At 33.3% G+C, this 15,890-nt stretch overlaps 1 protein-coding gene across 1 annotated transcript; it reads right to left on the bottom strand.

The window, feature by feature from the left end:
• Positions 1-1,123: 1,123 nt before the first annotated feature.
• Positions 1,124-15,452, bottom strand: Ssrp (structure specific recognition protein). The gene is made up of 13 exons (XM_085944802.1): positions 15,274-15,452; positions 15,002-15,187; positions 10,430-10,645; positions 9,228-9,406; positions 8,490-8,729; positions 8,197-8,325; positions 7,729-7,887; positions 7,311-7,446; positions 4,602-4,810; positions 4,325-4,445; positions 3,141-3,341; positions 1,801-2,061; positions 1,124-1,303 (listed from the first exon to the last, which is right to left on the bottom strand). The coding sequence occupies exons 1-13, from the start codon at positions 15,322-15,324 to the stop codon at positions 1,199-1,201; spliced, it is 2,193 nt and encodes a 730-aa protein (XP_085800928.1). The 5' UTR covers positions 15,325-15,452; the 3' UTR covers positions 1,124-1,198.
• Between the last annotated feature and the right edge of the window lie 438 nt (positions 15,453-15,890).

Raw genomic sequence — 15,890 nt, forward strand, 5'->3', positions numbered from 1 at the left:
TTTGGAGTCAGAGTATGAACGTAAAAGGTTGAGCTAAAATCTGTTAACACAAACCTCCACTCTGTGGAGGCCCATATCATCCTATTAGGATCGGACATGGTCTAATATATTTTTCTTATAAATACAGAAATGTTTGGAGGTACTAATCGATTGATGTATGTATGTCTGAGGATAATATTAATGATAAAGCGAATACGACTGTGTAAACACTAAATTTAAGCAAATATATTATTAATTCTTGGTGATCTCAGTTAGTGAATACGACTTTGTTGATGCTGCAAATGAAATTGTTGCATTATGATTTCATACTATTTTTAATAGCAGAAACTGTACAAAATTTGGAGTATACAAATAATCGAATATTGCTTAAAAATATTAAAAACAGCAGTAGCATTTTAATTGTCATCTCTTACAAGATCGTTAGTAATTAAAATATAAAATAGATTGAATGTTTCATTTGATTTAATCAATAAAAAAAACATTATCTACAATAATTGTTTTTTGATTGACAATTTCCTATAACCATGGTAAATCTAATTTTTTTTAAATCCATATCTATGTTAATTAGGTAATAAACATAAAAATGCATTAAAGAAACTTTTTCAATGAATTAGTACATAAATAGATTTGCCAATACACAAGCACACATATTTTTTGAACATGTGAAAATAGTAAGTACACAATAGTGCAATGGTGGCAACGAAAACTTAACACTTCCATGGCAGTATGCACTTATCAGTGGAAATTCGGTACTCAAAGTTGTGGTACAGCTATGGTTGCAAATTCATGTGTCTTGCTGATAGCATTTTATTATGTTCGCTGCATCTATATAATTATTTTTTAGCCCCCCCCCCCTCTGATTATTGCAAACCATTGTGATTCTGTTATGTTAAGAGATAGTTTCATAATATATTAGTTTTGATTGATTGGTAAGTAAATATTTATATAAAATCATAGTGGTACTGCAGTGAGGTAATGTACCATGTTTTCCTGTGTGCAAGTATAACCTTAGCTAATGTCTACAGCCTATATTGTTATCTATAGTTGTGTTGTGCCGTCTATTGTGTGCTTCATAAAATAGATACTAATGACAGTACACTGTAAGGAGAGTAAAAAACACAAATATATAAAATGAGGTTCATTTATTTTAAACATAATACCTAAATATACATGGAAACAATAGTTATTACAATATAAATTAATCACTCCCACTTTCTTCAGCTTCTTCGCTTGCGGCAGTCGACGCCTCTTCTTCTACCTCTTCCTCCTCTTCCGACGACGCTTTCTTCGTCTTTGCCTTCTCCTGAAATTAAATAAAATTAATAAATTGTATCAAAATGGTATTACAGACGAGAGAATAAGTGACAATGACAGGCTGCATACAAATTTTACTTTGCGTAGGTTGAAAATCAACGTGAAGAAAACCAAAATCGACTGTAATAGCACCTTTTTCCTGGTCCAAATTTCCCTGCTTCCATGAACATAAAAAATGCTCACCATTGCTTAAGTGAGAAAATTTAGAATGGCAACTGAGCAATCAAAATGTTTGTGGAGTTTACTGACTTAACCACGCTTGCAAAATCATTCAAATAGTCCAAATTCGTTGATTGAAAAGTTGTACTGGTCGTACATTGATTCCCACCGTATAAATACCATTTTAGCATCTTCAGGTCTTAGGTATACAACTTTAGAAATTACATAGATTACAATCTCCCAATTAGCTATGACAGATGGCAAAGACTTGCAATATTATATGATTTGGTTAAGCAAGAAGAATACAAAATAATTTCTTGGTGTTACCTTCTTTTGGGGTGCAGTCTTGCTTTTCTTAGCATCATCAGATGAGGAGCTATCATCGCTGATGTACTCCTTACTCTTAAAGTCTCCCGACGGCCGGCTGACGGTGGCTTCCTTCTTCTTCTTCTTCGGCTTGGATGCAGCGCTTCCTCCTTCTTCATCGGAAGACGCCGCATCTTTGTCCTTTGCTTTACCGCTCGCTTTGTACTCTTCCATTGCCTTAGCGTAATCCTCTTTAGCTTTTTGCGCCTTCTCTTCCCATTTCTGAAGAAAAACACAAAGGGATCAGATTTGCATTCACCTATATCAGGCACTAGAAATATCCTGGGATAACACCATTGTGAGAACGGAAGAGGAATATTTTTGAATAAAACTGTTTTCAAGCCATATTCATCTAACATCTTACTCTTCACTCTAATGTCCAGACTGTCGGCATACACATGAAAAATGTGTGATAGAAATAATCGTGGGTGTTGCTGATGAGGGGGTAGTGGAGTCGTGCATAAGTTTTGGTCGCTCGACAGAACAAACATTTCGATAATTACCAAGGTCGCCGCTGATTTAACGGCATTATCAAACAGCAAGAGAAAGTAGCTAAACCACATTTCTTGTTCCTTCGAAATACATTACCTACCTTAGGCAAATAGGATCTCTTACGAGTCATTATTAAATTAATTCCATGTCATTTATGTCAACATAATGAAAAAATTAACCCTTTCTATGCCTCACGATATTGCTATGGCAGATTTTTAACTACACACGTTGAATGTAGTCAAATAATATGAATATGTTGAATATGTCACTGTGTGTTTAATTTTCTAGATTATGCAAATCAATCGACAATGGCTAGTAATTTGAGTTCAAAGTCAGACGAGATAACTCGCAAAATTTGTAAGTGTGGCCTGTCAATCACAGCCTCATAGAGCAAGAAAATCACTGACAGCATAGAACCGGAAACTTCAGATCCGTCTTCAATTGTAAGAGCTGTTATTTTTTTGTATACATTGTTATGCTTGTAGACAGCATGTTATAAAATCGCTACTCTATATTCGGGGTATATGAAACATGTCTACACACTTGTGCCGGATTCTATATCATCAGACATTAGAAATTAATTTAAATAGTTACTTTACGCTGAAAATGATTATTTGACTAGCTGTTTATTTCTCTCAATATTTTCATGCTGGGATTCTTTCTTTTTTCGAGTGCAAGCAAAGAATTTTTAAGCGATGTTTCAGTTAAAAAGAATATTATTATTTTCAAAAGACAGCTATTGGCCGATCCTAAGGTACAGTGGTTAAAAGTATATAATTATATTATTAATGAACTACTTAATTACTCACAGATTTATCTTTCATTTCTCGCCACATTTCACCACCTTTTTTGGCAATCTCCGTTACTTTGATGCCAGGATTTTCTTCATTGATCTGTTTGCGCGTCTCGTTCAGCCAGATCATGAATGCCGTCGACGGCCTCTTAGGAGCATTTTCATCTTTCTTCTTCTTACGCGACGATGTCTTCTTAACCCGGGTGCTTTTTTCAGGCTGAACAGAAATACCATATTAACTGCAATATACTGTAAACTAAAAATAAGGTTTTCGAGGGATTAAGTGTTTAGTTTTCAATGTGATTAAAAGAACATACATAGTGCATGTCTACATTTTTTTGTTATCTTGATAAACACACCAACATCAGTTGTAAAGTTTTGGAAAGAATATGTTCATCATAGTAAACACAAAACAAAACTAAAAATAAAATTATTCATTATAGATGAGAATCCTATAAGATTTATATTCCTACTAAAATCCTATTAGAATGAAATCCAATCTCTCAATATGATTTTTATTCAATAGCGCGATTCATTAAGGGGGAGCACAATACTGCAGATCGATTCGATATAACTAAAAATGATTTCGAGTTACACACATTTCTATTTTTAGATAAATTTATGTTTTTAAATTAAATATAAACTACATTATAAACATGAAGAATTCAATATCTTTATATTATGATCTTCGAAAGAACTATATTTAAATGATATAAATAATTATAAAATACGATACGCACATTTAATAATGATTTTTAATGTTTTTAGATACGTATTAATTAATAAGAATAAAAAATGTGTTAAATTTCATCTTTCGTATTTTGATCCACAATGGCCAGGGCTCGAAATGAACTGGACCGCTCTTCCGGTTCATGAAATCCCCAAAATTATCATTCCGTCTCGCGAAAAAAATAATTTAACCTCTGAGCTAGATAGGCCATATAACAAAAAATCTAACACTCATTTTTATAAAATACATAAAATTAGATAACAATGTTAATATTTTCTGTATAATTCTGTATTTCTAATAAGTTTGATCCTATTTCGTAGCTATCACCCAGTTTTACAAAATAATTACATACATAATTATACATATAGGTATCTCAAAAGCTCCACATTTTTAAAATTTGAAGTTGTTGAATTTAAATAATCTGGTTGAACAGTTAAAATCGTAGGAAAAACCTTTTTTAAATCACTCACAATGGTTTTGGCTGACTTAGTTTTCTTCTTCTTCTTCTTTTTCTCTTCCTTTCCGTCCTCACCTCCTGCTGCGTCTCCTGACCCGGAACCTGACTCCGAATCTGTGTGATTTGTGTCATACCTGGGCGACAATGAAATACTAAGTTACTATTTGCGACATAATAATAAATTATGGGTGACAGTGATATCATGCTATATTAATTAATGGGCACACTTAATTCTAGTATTTATCATGTAGAATTCAAAAAATAAACATAATGACAAATTTTCTCCTCACTCTTCAGCGACATCAGAGTCCTGCTGATCGGGGTTAAAATCTTCATCAGTACTCTCGTCATCATCCGAATCTCCCCCTCCACCACCGCCGCCTGCGCCGTCTCCCTCCTCCGCCCTCTCCTTAGCTTCTGCCTTAACACGGGCCAGGTACGCGTCAGGCTCATTCTCAGCATCCGAATCTCCAAAGTCATCTTTGTATGATTGCTTATCCTGGAATAAATCGGGCAATCAATCAATCCATTTGAAAGTGGTTTACGTCAGTGTTATGGAATGGTGGATTTCATTTGAAGGGCACCAAAATGCTCCATTTGGATGTTTAAATGCATTGAAAATACATATTGTAGGCCAATAGTTTGCAGTTATCTGAATGCTGAATAGAAAATATCCACTCGGAATAACATTTCAACTACTACCTAACAGGGGCCACAGGTCCATACGGCTGAGATGAAAAGAAACAAAATAATGAACTCCCTCATTACATGTTGATGTCTCCGTCATGTTTCGATTACAAGTGACAACTATTCCAATAACATAATCTACACTTAAGTTGTCATAATACATATGTGACTGAATAGTATCTTCTAAAGTGACCTCCCATTTGCCGGCCACAGACAGACAGTTCTCGTAACAGGTTGAACATGCCAGTTAATAACTATACAGTTATCTTTGGTAGATAATCTGCTGCGCCCATAGACGGACACTTTTCGACCTTTCAGATGTTTGCCATGTTCAAACTGCCAGCGACCCCCTACTCCCGTGTTTTTGTAAAACTGTTGGAATTTCAACTAGCCGAAAGTTTTCGGGTGACGTTAGATGTTGGTAACGTAAAGTAGAATATACCGCGCGATACAACTTCGGCTGGTGTTGCTTGTTATTGCATTTTATAATATATTTTATAATACATTAAAAATGTAATAATATTATGTACGCGGAGATCGCAAATATTATATTTTATTTATTTTTACGAGACTAAAACAAAGTAATAGTTATTTATGTAAACATATTATTTTATACAATATAATATAAATGTTAAAATGAAAGTTATTGTGAAAATATAGACTAATAACTCAGTACTCAAATTTTATTTATTGTATGTAGTGAATATTAAAACTTATTAATTTAAGACGTTCACAACATAAATTAATATACCTAATTGTGAATGACAATCTCGGTAAATCTAAATAAAATTTAAGTATATATTTTAATAATATCATAGTAATTAATTATTATACTGATAATTGATGTAAATATAATTTTGTGGCATGTTTAAATTTATTGTAGGTATATAAAATCAATACCTTTATAAATATTACCGTTTTCTATTACAATATAATATAAATGTTAAAATTTTAGAGAGCATTATAAATATTAAGTTATTGTGAAAATATAGACTAATAACTCAGTACTCAAATTTTATTTATTGTATGTAGTGAATATTAAAAATTATTAGTTTAAGACGTTCACAACATAAATTAATATACCTAATTGTGAATGACAATGTCGCTAAATCTAAATAAAATTTAAGTACCTATATATTTTAATAATATCATAGTAATTATATAATACTGATGATTGATGTAAATATAATTTTGTGGCATGTTTAAATTTATTGTATATAAAATCAATACCTTTATAAATATTACCATTTTCTTACTTAATTAATACTGTCCATTAAAGGGAATAATTTATTCAAAAGAAAAGATTACATTTTATATTTACACGAATGTGTATAATATTGTTTCGGTGAATCGATAAAATACACAATCCACTAGCGAAATCATGATTTATTTTACCAACGTCATAGGTGTGTATTTTATGTCAATTTGTTTCTAATAAAAACAATTATAACCATAATAAATTCAAAGTAAAATTATTCGTGTATCATCGTTCAAGTATACCCTACCTAAAACTAATTGAAACAATACCCCTGTGTAATATCTCCGCGAACCTAACCGCCATAGTTTTTGACACTTGCTCTGCCACAGACAATAACTGTACGTATATGGGCACGTCTGTTGACAGTTCGACAGATTTAAATGGGGTAGTTAAACTGATCTGTGGTGTGGCCACTAACGTACAGTTATTGAACAGTTATTGTCTGTGCCATGTTCAAACTGCTACGAGAACTGTCCGTCTATGGGGGCCTATTGTGTCTTAAGCGTAAAATTTTTAACCAATACTTGCTACCAGACCTCACATATACGTGTAAAACATGGATTCTTATTGTAAGAGAAATCCAAAGTGAATGAGTAGCACAACGTGGCATGGAAAGGTGCATGTTGGGAATAATGCGAAAAGACAACAAAAGAAACTAATGGATAAGGAGGTAGACAAGACAGGTCGCCAAGCAGATAAAATGGCGGTATGTCATCGGCGAGTGGACAACTACTGGATAAATGCAGTCATACAATGGTATCAAGCGACACTAAACAACCGCAGGAACACCCTAAAACCCGCTGCATAGACGGACTCGGTAAATTCAGTAAATGTACATGACAGCGAAGAACTAGGTACTGAGAACAGTGGAAGAAGATATGGGAAGCCTTCACCCAGTAGTTCATCGATCCCAGCAGATGAATTTTTAATTACCAAGTTAAGCTGATATCTGCTGTAGACCTCTCGGTATTCAAATTTACATTAAAATAATTCAACAGATTATCAGTTATGTACAAAATGATCACGCCTTAGTGAAAATAAATTTATAACTTACGGTTTTGCCAGTATTCTTTACGTGCAATTTCTTAGATGATATGAAATCAAACAGCTTTCCATATTCCTCTTTTTCGATGCTGCTGAATGTGTGTATCGTTCCCGATGTCTTCAATTCAATTTCAAAATCAAATGACCTGCAAACAAAAATAATATGTATAAATATTAACTATGTAAAAAATGTTTTATAAGAAAATCTTTTTATGAATTACATAATATTATTATATGTACTTTGAAATTCGTAAATGTAAAAAAATTATGTAATTAAATATGATTGACTGGAAGACAGCATCTCGCGTTACGAACTCCCTTCTAATTTTGGATATGCTGGACGAGCTTCAAAACGTGTCTGAACCAAAAGTAGAGTGCAGGGGGAACATAATAAGATTTAAAATGAAAAAAAAAAACAATTAACAAACCTAGTGGATCCACCACTTCTGGCAAAATTAACGGAAGCGATTTCTTCAAATCGTATATGTATTGGAGGCTTGTGTACGTTTATGAAACCTTTCTCAAGAGGATACAGTAATCCAGCTGCAGCTTTGTAAGAACAGGAGATCGCAGGAGTTCCAGTGTGCCTGCAAAAACAGTTTTATAGATAAATAAACATAATACAGAAAAACCTTATAATTTTGAAACTATGGAAACCTTATTGAGAATAGTTATTATGAAGTTCAAGATGGATGTGTGGCAAGGTGTCCACCAGTGGTAAATGGTGACTATTGGAAATAGGTTCCTGTCAATCATACTTACAGGACTTTAGATAATAATATGATTATTACTACTAATGAATAGTACACACTAATGTCAACATAGAATAATATCATAGAAGAAAATAGATGGTGATAGTTAATTTCCAATATAAAAAGATACAATATAAAAATTACCCGACAAAGTTTCCTGGTCCCGTTAATCTTCTGTTAATGATAACCTTCATTATTTTTCCTAATACTTCATATGTAGGGCCGGTTAATTCTTTTGTTATTTTATCTTCGTATTTTTCTTTCAACTCTTCCCTAAAAATATGAAAAACTGTTAAAACATATAGTATCGATAAGTCTAAAATATATGTGAATTCTATTAGCAAAATGTCATAAAAAGATTTAAATTTTATAGGCTTCTTATATTCAATCTCAAAATTGTAAGAATATGATAATATACTTAATGAGATCCCACTCACTCAGAAAACGGTAGTTCAATTGTGGTTTCCTCTTCTTTACCGAACAACAGGACTAGGAAATGATATCGAGTCTGTCCTTGTTTAATTGGCGGGTCGAGGGAGACGACAAAAAACATCTGCCTTGAATCCTTGTGCGGTAATAAGAATAATCTAAGTACTGTCGACATGGGAATCTTGTAATCGTAAGTTTTACCGTGAAGTTGGAAGAACGATTGAAAGATTTTGATATCGTATCGCCCACTAAAAAGAAAAACAAACATGATAAAGCATTTATAGTTGATAAAAGTCATTTGTAATAATAATTATTATATGACTTTCATAACATTTTGAATAAAAATTTCAGCATGTATTGCTATATGATGACCCTTTAAAATGTCTCTAGTGTAATTAGTTGAACATACATAATTTGGAACTTACCAATTAGAAAAAAAAATTGTACTGAGATGAATTTAAACCTGTATCCATCGGATTCTGATCACTGTGCTTTAAAAACTAAACAACCGGTGCAATATTAATCATGCCAAAAATTCTTAGCAGTTATGTGTCCAAGATATAGTAACAAATTCTATTTCAAAAGTATTCCGAATGTTGTGTATGTTCAATAATGAATGTTACAATTTTAAATCTCGTGAATCATTCAAATAAAAAATAGTTTAAATAACAACCGTGAGAATAATAATTCAATATAAATGATAAAAGCCCACAACTCTTCCAGTACAGTGTACATAATTAAATTACCGTGGAGTTAGGCACTGCAATTCTCTAAAGATGGCAATGGCATCTCCCGACACAGATATGACACTGGCCTTGGTCATTACTTGCTGGTGGAATGCTTCAACGGGGTCTAGATCTCCGGCCATCTCACTTGTGGGTATGTGGAACCGCATTTCCATTAAAGATACTGGGGTGTCGTCATTCTAAGATGAAAAATAATTTATTAACAATGGATGCATGACAGGAGAATCAGGTTTGAAATCATTCGGTGTCCGAAATGGAAATAAAACTAAAATCAACAGAGCATAAAACCCATTTATTCTACAGACTGTATCTTATGGCAATACAATAGCCATGGCCCCCACAAGGGAGGGGCTGACAGGGTTCTAGCTTAGGGGCCTGGCGTGGCGGGTAGATCAGATATGTGAGATAAACACACATCACGAATTTGCTTTGATGAGCAGGAAATAAATTCTAAAAAATGCGTCATAAAATAATTATCAAGTATACCACAACAAGATGGACAAAAAAGTCAACTGCGGCGCTATTTCACGACATGAGGTTGTGTGGTGCAAGTTTTGACTGTTTTGTGTTGATACTCGACATCTACATAATTCAAGTAGATGTAACACAACTTTGAAAATGCTTGTGTTTGAGCGTTACAGATGCCATTAAACTTAGCAATAGGTAAGGGGGCTGCCAAAGATCCTGGCCGGAGGGGACCCGCTTTAGTATGTAGGGGCCATGACAATAGCAATAATCACGTGACATTTGCTCTGCCCAAACGAGAAACCTAGCATTAGAATGACAGTTAAGATAATAATATTTAGGTTTTAAGATGCGCCAATAAGCCAAGAAAAGTTATAGCTAGCACATTAATATAGACAGAAGGAGATTCTCTTGGCAATGCGACCTCCATAATTGGCTCAATATCCAAGACATTGGCGATCTAATACAAATGGCTCAGGATAGGGTACAGCAATTTGGTCGGCAACCCTCAATCGAAGACATCACCAACAGAAGATAGGACTGATAAGGGGGGGGGGGGGGGCTAAGACGACAGTTGCACCGCGTTTCATGGTTGACAGAAAGGGGTAACAGTATTTATAACTGGTAAACTTGTATATAAATATCAATAAAATGTGTACACACATACACATTATTTATTTGGTAAAATGCTATTTTTTCAGATTATAATTATTATTATAAAAAATGAAAATAAAAACCTGATGAAATTCCAAAGTGACTTCATTTTTGCCCGTATTACACTGGGACACATTATGCAGAGGTATTTCAAAAGCTGTCCGCGTACCAACATTGAAATTCAAGACGGAGCCATTAAACTTGGCCGTGCCCCAATTCCAACCTTTCAGCGACAGTTCCTTCTCCAGCATGTCTTTCTCATAATTTGTTTTGAAGAATTTGGCAACCTTTTCTTGTTCCTGGAAAGAAAATATATTTATTACAAATTCACTCAAATCCATGTGACCTTCTTAGTTGGGCCGCCGATTGGCTATCGCAACCCGGTTTCCATAAGAGACAATTGAAGGTGTCCCTCGAAAAGGGGTCTATATGCAAAAACAAAATCTTCAAGGTAAAAGGAAAACAACGTAAACAACAAGAATTTCAGTGATTTTTAGTACCTACGTATGATTTTTAAGGCAATTAATGTCAATGATTAAAAATATAACCATACATCATTGGAATTTTTGTTACTTATCTCGAGACCAGTCGCCGAGACCAGACCGATGTATGCTTGCTTGCGCGTCTACTGGGCGACCAGGTGTGGCATGGTCCATATAACTGCATACATCGGTCTGGTCTCGGCGACTGGTCTCGAGACCAGAGTCGCCCGGTGTGGCTCGGCTCAAAGTGTTTCCTCTCCTGTAAAATTTTGGATATTTCATATAGAGTGCGAAAATTATAAGTTGGAAGTGTCATGGCTGCTGTCGTGGCGCTGCGATATATTATGAAAGTATTGTCAGTATTGTAATTCTCGAAACGGCCACGCTTCACGTTAAACTTGCAGCAGTCTAGACCCCTTTTCGAGGGACACATTCAATTATTGATTTTTAGTAAATTGCGAGAAAGGTCTCTTCTTATTTTAGATGTAATAGAAATCAAATTACGAAAACTCACACTGCATTACATGCAATTGAAATGATCTTGATAAATTCTTACCGTGATGTGATACCTCAGCTGAGGCACATAACACAAGAACGGAAAATAATTTGTCATAAAAATTCAACATTTAGTGTAATGTTTATTGTTATATTAGTAATAATAATGATATCGTCGTTGCACCTTCAATATTGGCTGTGTATTTTTAAAAACTTTACAGGGGACTACAATGCCTGTCGCCTACAACATCGAAATATTTTTTTAAGCAATTTCAGAATACCTTTTATTGTATTCATTATATTTTTTCCTTGGTATAGACCAGGGGGGGGCAAACTTTTTGGCTGGAGGGCCAAATTCAAGAATTCAAAATGAGCGGCGGGCCACAAGTAAAATACCATTTTTAGATATACACTATTTATTATCACGAAAAATAAACATTATAAAAAAATTAATGAGAAGAATGAAACTGTTGTACATTTTTTAACATTTTTTTAAATTCAGGTGTTAATTTTGTAGTTGATATTCTCAAAACTGCTTGTAAATGGGCATCGGAGATATTTGATCGTAAATAATTTTTATTGAGGTTCATGATCGAAAATGTATGTTCACATATATAGGTTGATCCAAAAATAACAAACATTTTTCTTGCATAATCTTTACGCTGGTCGAATTTGTCTGAATTAAGGGCATTGTAAAATTTGGAGATTTCTTCATGACGATGAAATTCTCTTAAATCAGTGTCACACTGCAGATCAATAATCTCAAGTTGTAGCTCTGTCGGTACACTATCAATATCTATTGAAAATGGATCGCGTACTATTGCTAAACAAATTTTAATCTATTGTCAATATTTTTTTTAAATATATAAAAAAGTTATTCGTTATCAGAAGTACAATTAATGATATCGGGCCGCAGTTTGCCCCCCCCCCCCCCCCCCCCCTGATGTAGACGGTTAAAAAAATGTTATTTGATTTTTAATTATTTTGTACACACATAGCCGATTAAAATTGCGCCTTTTTTGCACATAGCTACTTTTGTATATAGATCTATATTTTTCTTGACCTCATTGTTGGAAACTTATTAGAATAAAACCACAAAAAGTAGGTTATTTAACATATTTTTATTGTTTTAAATTTATCAATACCTACACAGAATAAAAATGGCATGGACAAAATAAACTTATCAAGTACAAGTAGTACCTATCGCCTACACCATCACAAAAAAATCAACGTGCTCCTACCTCGAATGCCGTTTGGCGACAAATGCGAAATTTTGTCCCACCTATTGTTGAAAATTATTTGCCGTTTCATTTATGTATGCTGTTAAGGAAGATTATCGTCTATTATACCATGTGGAGGTGGGTAAGCATGAGCACTTCTGTAAACTATACATCCCTTTGTTATAAGTATGAACCTTAACTTTTAACAAGTCCGTGTACACGCGAACATTGTAGGGAGGTATAAATAATATTGAAATTATATAATAGACTACCCACAACTCAACAATATTAGTCTTAAAAAAATCATTAGAAAGATGACATGCAGAAAAAGTAAAATAATGATTTCCAGTGGCGATCGGTGAGTTATTTTACTGGGAGTTCACTTTTTTTTAAGTACTTTCATATTATTATTGTTCATTGGAATGAGGAATCCATTCTTCTGTAATCGACACAAATTTTTCAATCACGAGACATGTAAAACAGAATAGTGCATTTAATTTGTCACATCCACAATCCACATAGCCACGAAATTTGTTCATATTGTTTAATGTTGAATGTTCTTTCGTACTTTTTAGTTTTTTCATTGTTGTTTTAATTTTAGGTTAGGTGGAGGTATCGCTATTTTTAATATGAAGACGTTCTTCAAAAGTATTAAGTTGAATGTTTTTAATGTATTCGACATCAAACGGTGCCATTTTAAAACAAAAACTAAATAAATAATAACTAAAAATATGATATTGAAAAATAATCACGATAATCAAATAAGCACTCATTAATTATTTGACAGCTAGCAGACGAAACTAATTAATACGTGCAGAAACCATTTTTCTTCCCGTGCGCATTTGTCGCGAAAGAAGCAAGCTCATTTTACATGGTACAATAGTTCCCAACGTGGGGGCGCTCACTCGGTAAAGACCGTAGCTGTATCATTTTGAGTAAATCGATTTTTAAAGTTTCAAACTCTGAATAATTGTTAAAATTAATCTTTCACTATAATTTTTAAATGATTTTTATTTGTTATATTGCATAATAGGACATTCACTTTAAAATATTATAATATATTTCCATTTCCAATTACTGAAAAAAAATCTTTTTCCAGTCAAGTCGTTTTTTGTGGGAAAAAAAGATTCCATGTGCCTTTGTTGTGGTCAGATCACTAAGAGTTAATATATTATTATAAATCCTAGACTTCTCAATTTGCAGATAAAAATAATGGACAATCATGTCTAGATGTACCCACTTTATTCCAAAAGTGTATTTACGGATGAAAATCTATGTATTATGCAAAGTAAAAAAGTTTACATTGGTCAAAAAATGCTATACTTCAATTGTTTATTATTTAATTATCATATTTTATTGAGATACAATATTATTATTATGATACACTAATCTTCATTAATTGTTAGGTAACATGAAAATATGATTAATAAATACTACCATTTATTTGAAAATGTTACTCAATTGACAAAAATACATGTATATAGGATTTAAAATAGGCGGTTAAAACACATATTAGAATTTGTTTTTGTATATTATGAATTAATGACTACGTTAATAGATCACAACACTGTCTTTTAATAAATGAAATATTTAAAAAAAAAATATTTTCTTTTTTTATAAATTGGGTATTCAGCGCTCTAGCGCTCTCAGGGGCGCATCGCCGCTGATGATTTCTATTTCAATTTTTTCAAATAAGTACCTAATAAAACTTTTGGTAATAGTGCAGAAGTCCGCATGAGTTTTTATAATTTTTAGACCAAACCCAACCTAACCTACCCCAACCTAAAATAACCTAACATAACTTAGTGTGTGATAATGATGCATCAAAATGTATGAATATATCAAATTTTAAATTAACAATAATTATTGGATCGAAAAACATCTACGCCGACATGGAATAAACTGTTTTTGCGGCACTGCACCCAAACTTTTCATTGTTAAAAATAAAATGCTAGACAGGTGCAAAAACACTTGTGTTTTTGTAGAAATTCAGTGAAGATAATCTTGGGCACATTCCATCACATCTTGTTATTGTTTAATTTGCATTAACGAATCAGCAATAACAAACTAAATTATCAGGAAGGTCCTAATAGATATTCCATTAACTCGGAATGTGCAAGCTAGTAGCTGCTATAGATATACCGTCATAAATCAGCAGGTGTTCGAATTTAGAACTAGGCTTATCAAGTATAAAAAGTATTGTCAAACGTTGGGATGTGGCGCCCTCACTCAGCGGACAACTTATACTGGTGGATCTATAACTAGCATTCCCAAAGCATATGCAGCGTGCCTCTACTAATAGACAGCATGCTGTTTTGGGGCATTTTAATAGCTAGTCACTTATTGTTGTAAGGTAGTAAGTAGTGTACGAAGTCAGTGTGTTGCAGCTAAGCTTTTCTGGCAGTATATAGTATAGAATAAGTAGTTTATTTAAGAATCAGCCTTAGCTGTTACTTACGCCCTCTTTAAAGCCACCAAATCGGTGGAGAATGCCGTTCTTTAAGAAAATTCTCAGGCCCCACGAGCCGACGAATTTTTGGAAATTTACAAGTTCCATGTCGCCGGAGTTGATTTGTTCAACTTTGCCAGTTTTGTTGTTCTTGAAGACAATGTTTTGGTCTGTCATCTTGAGGCGCCCAGGCACCTGAGAAATAATAATTGTATTGAGACAAATTTGGATGAATTTGCCCGCCAAACAGCATGTTTTGATAAATAACACACCGTACTTACCATTGAACCTTTTACTTCCGCCGATATGTCTGAGTACTCAAGGAAATCCATTTCTTGTTGTTTTATTTGAAGCTTTCACTTGTGAGAAACGAAACTATTTGCTTTGTTATAAACGTAATATGAATTAAATTCTACAAAACTGTCATCAAGATGAATGCTTTTGACTGCGGTCGGCGTTCAAAGACAATAGAAAATGGTACAGACAGACAGCAATGTCAAGCATCAGTGTTGCCATATTTTTTTCACCGAATTATAGTACGCGGTCCATGAAATTATAGTATTTGAGTTAAAATTATAGTACGCGTTCCCATTATGTTCAAAATGTATAGGTTTTTTGCTTCTCAGTTCTCACTAAAAAAACGGAGAACATGAGAAATTCTGAGACCTCTTTTTATTTAGGTAGGTACCTTTTCCGACCAAAAACGCTTACCGAAGAAATTTCATTTTTAACTAGTCCATAGCTTTTTTTACAATTTTTGAGAATTTTATTATTATTTCTAAGTTCTTCAAATTTTCTTATATGTATTGCGAAATTATAGTATGGAAATTTCGAAATTTTAGTACTTTTTGCGTATTTTTTCCGATATTCAAAATTATAGTATTTTGGGCGTACTATA

The sequence above is a fragment of the Rhyacophila brunnea genome, unplaced genomic scaffold (genome assembly GCF_057557595.1).
Source record: "Rhyacophila brunnea isolate RB1 unplaced genomic scaffold, BYU_Rbru_1.0 scaffold_17, whole genome shotgun sequence".
Classification (NCBI taxonomy): Eukaryota; Metazoa; Arthropoda; class Insecta; order Trichoptera; family Rhyacophilidae; genus Rhyacophila; species Rhyacophila brunnea.

Excerpts from the sequence above, each read along its gene's own strand:
- Ssrp (XM_085944802.1), bottom strand. The coding sequence starts at position 15,324 with ATGGATTTCCTTGAGTACTCAGACATATCGGCGGAAGTAAAAGGTTCA. Across the intron at positions 10,646-15,001 it reads TTGGTGGCTTTAAAGAGGGC|GAACAAGAAAAGGTTGCCAA; the intron begins GTAAGTAACAGC and ends TTTTCTTTCCAG. Across the intron at positions 9,407-10,429 it reads TCACTTTGGAATTTCATCAG|AATGACGACACCCCAGTATC; the intron begins GTTTTTATTTTC and ends TTTTCATCTTAG.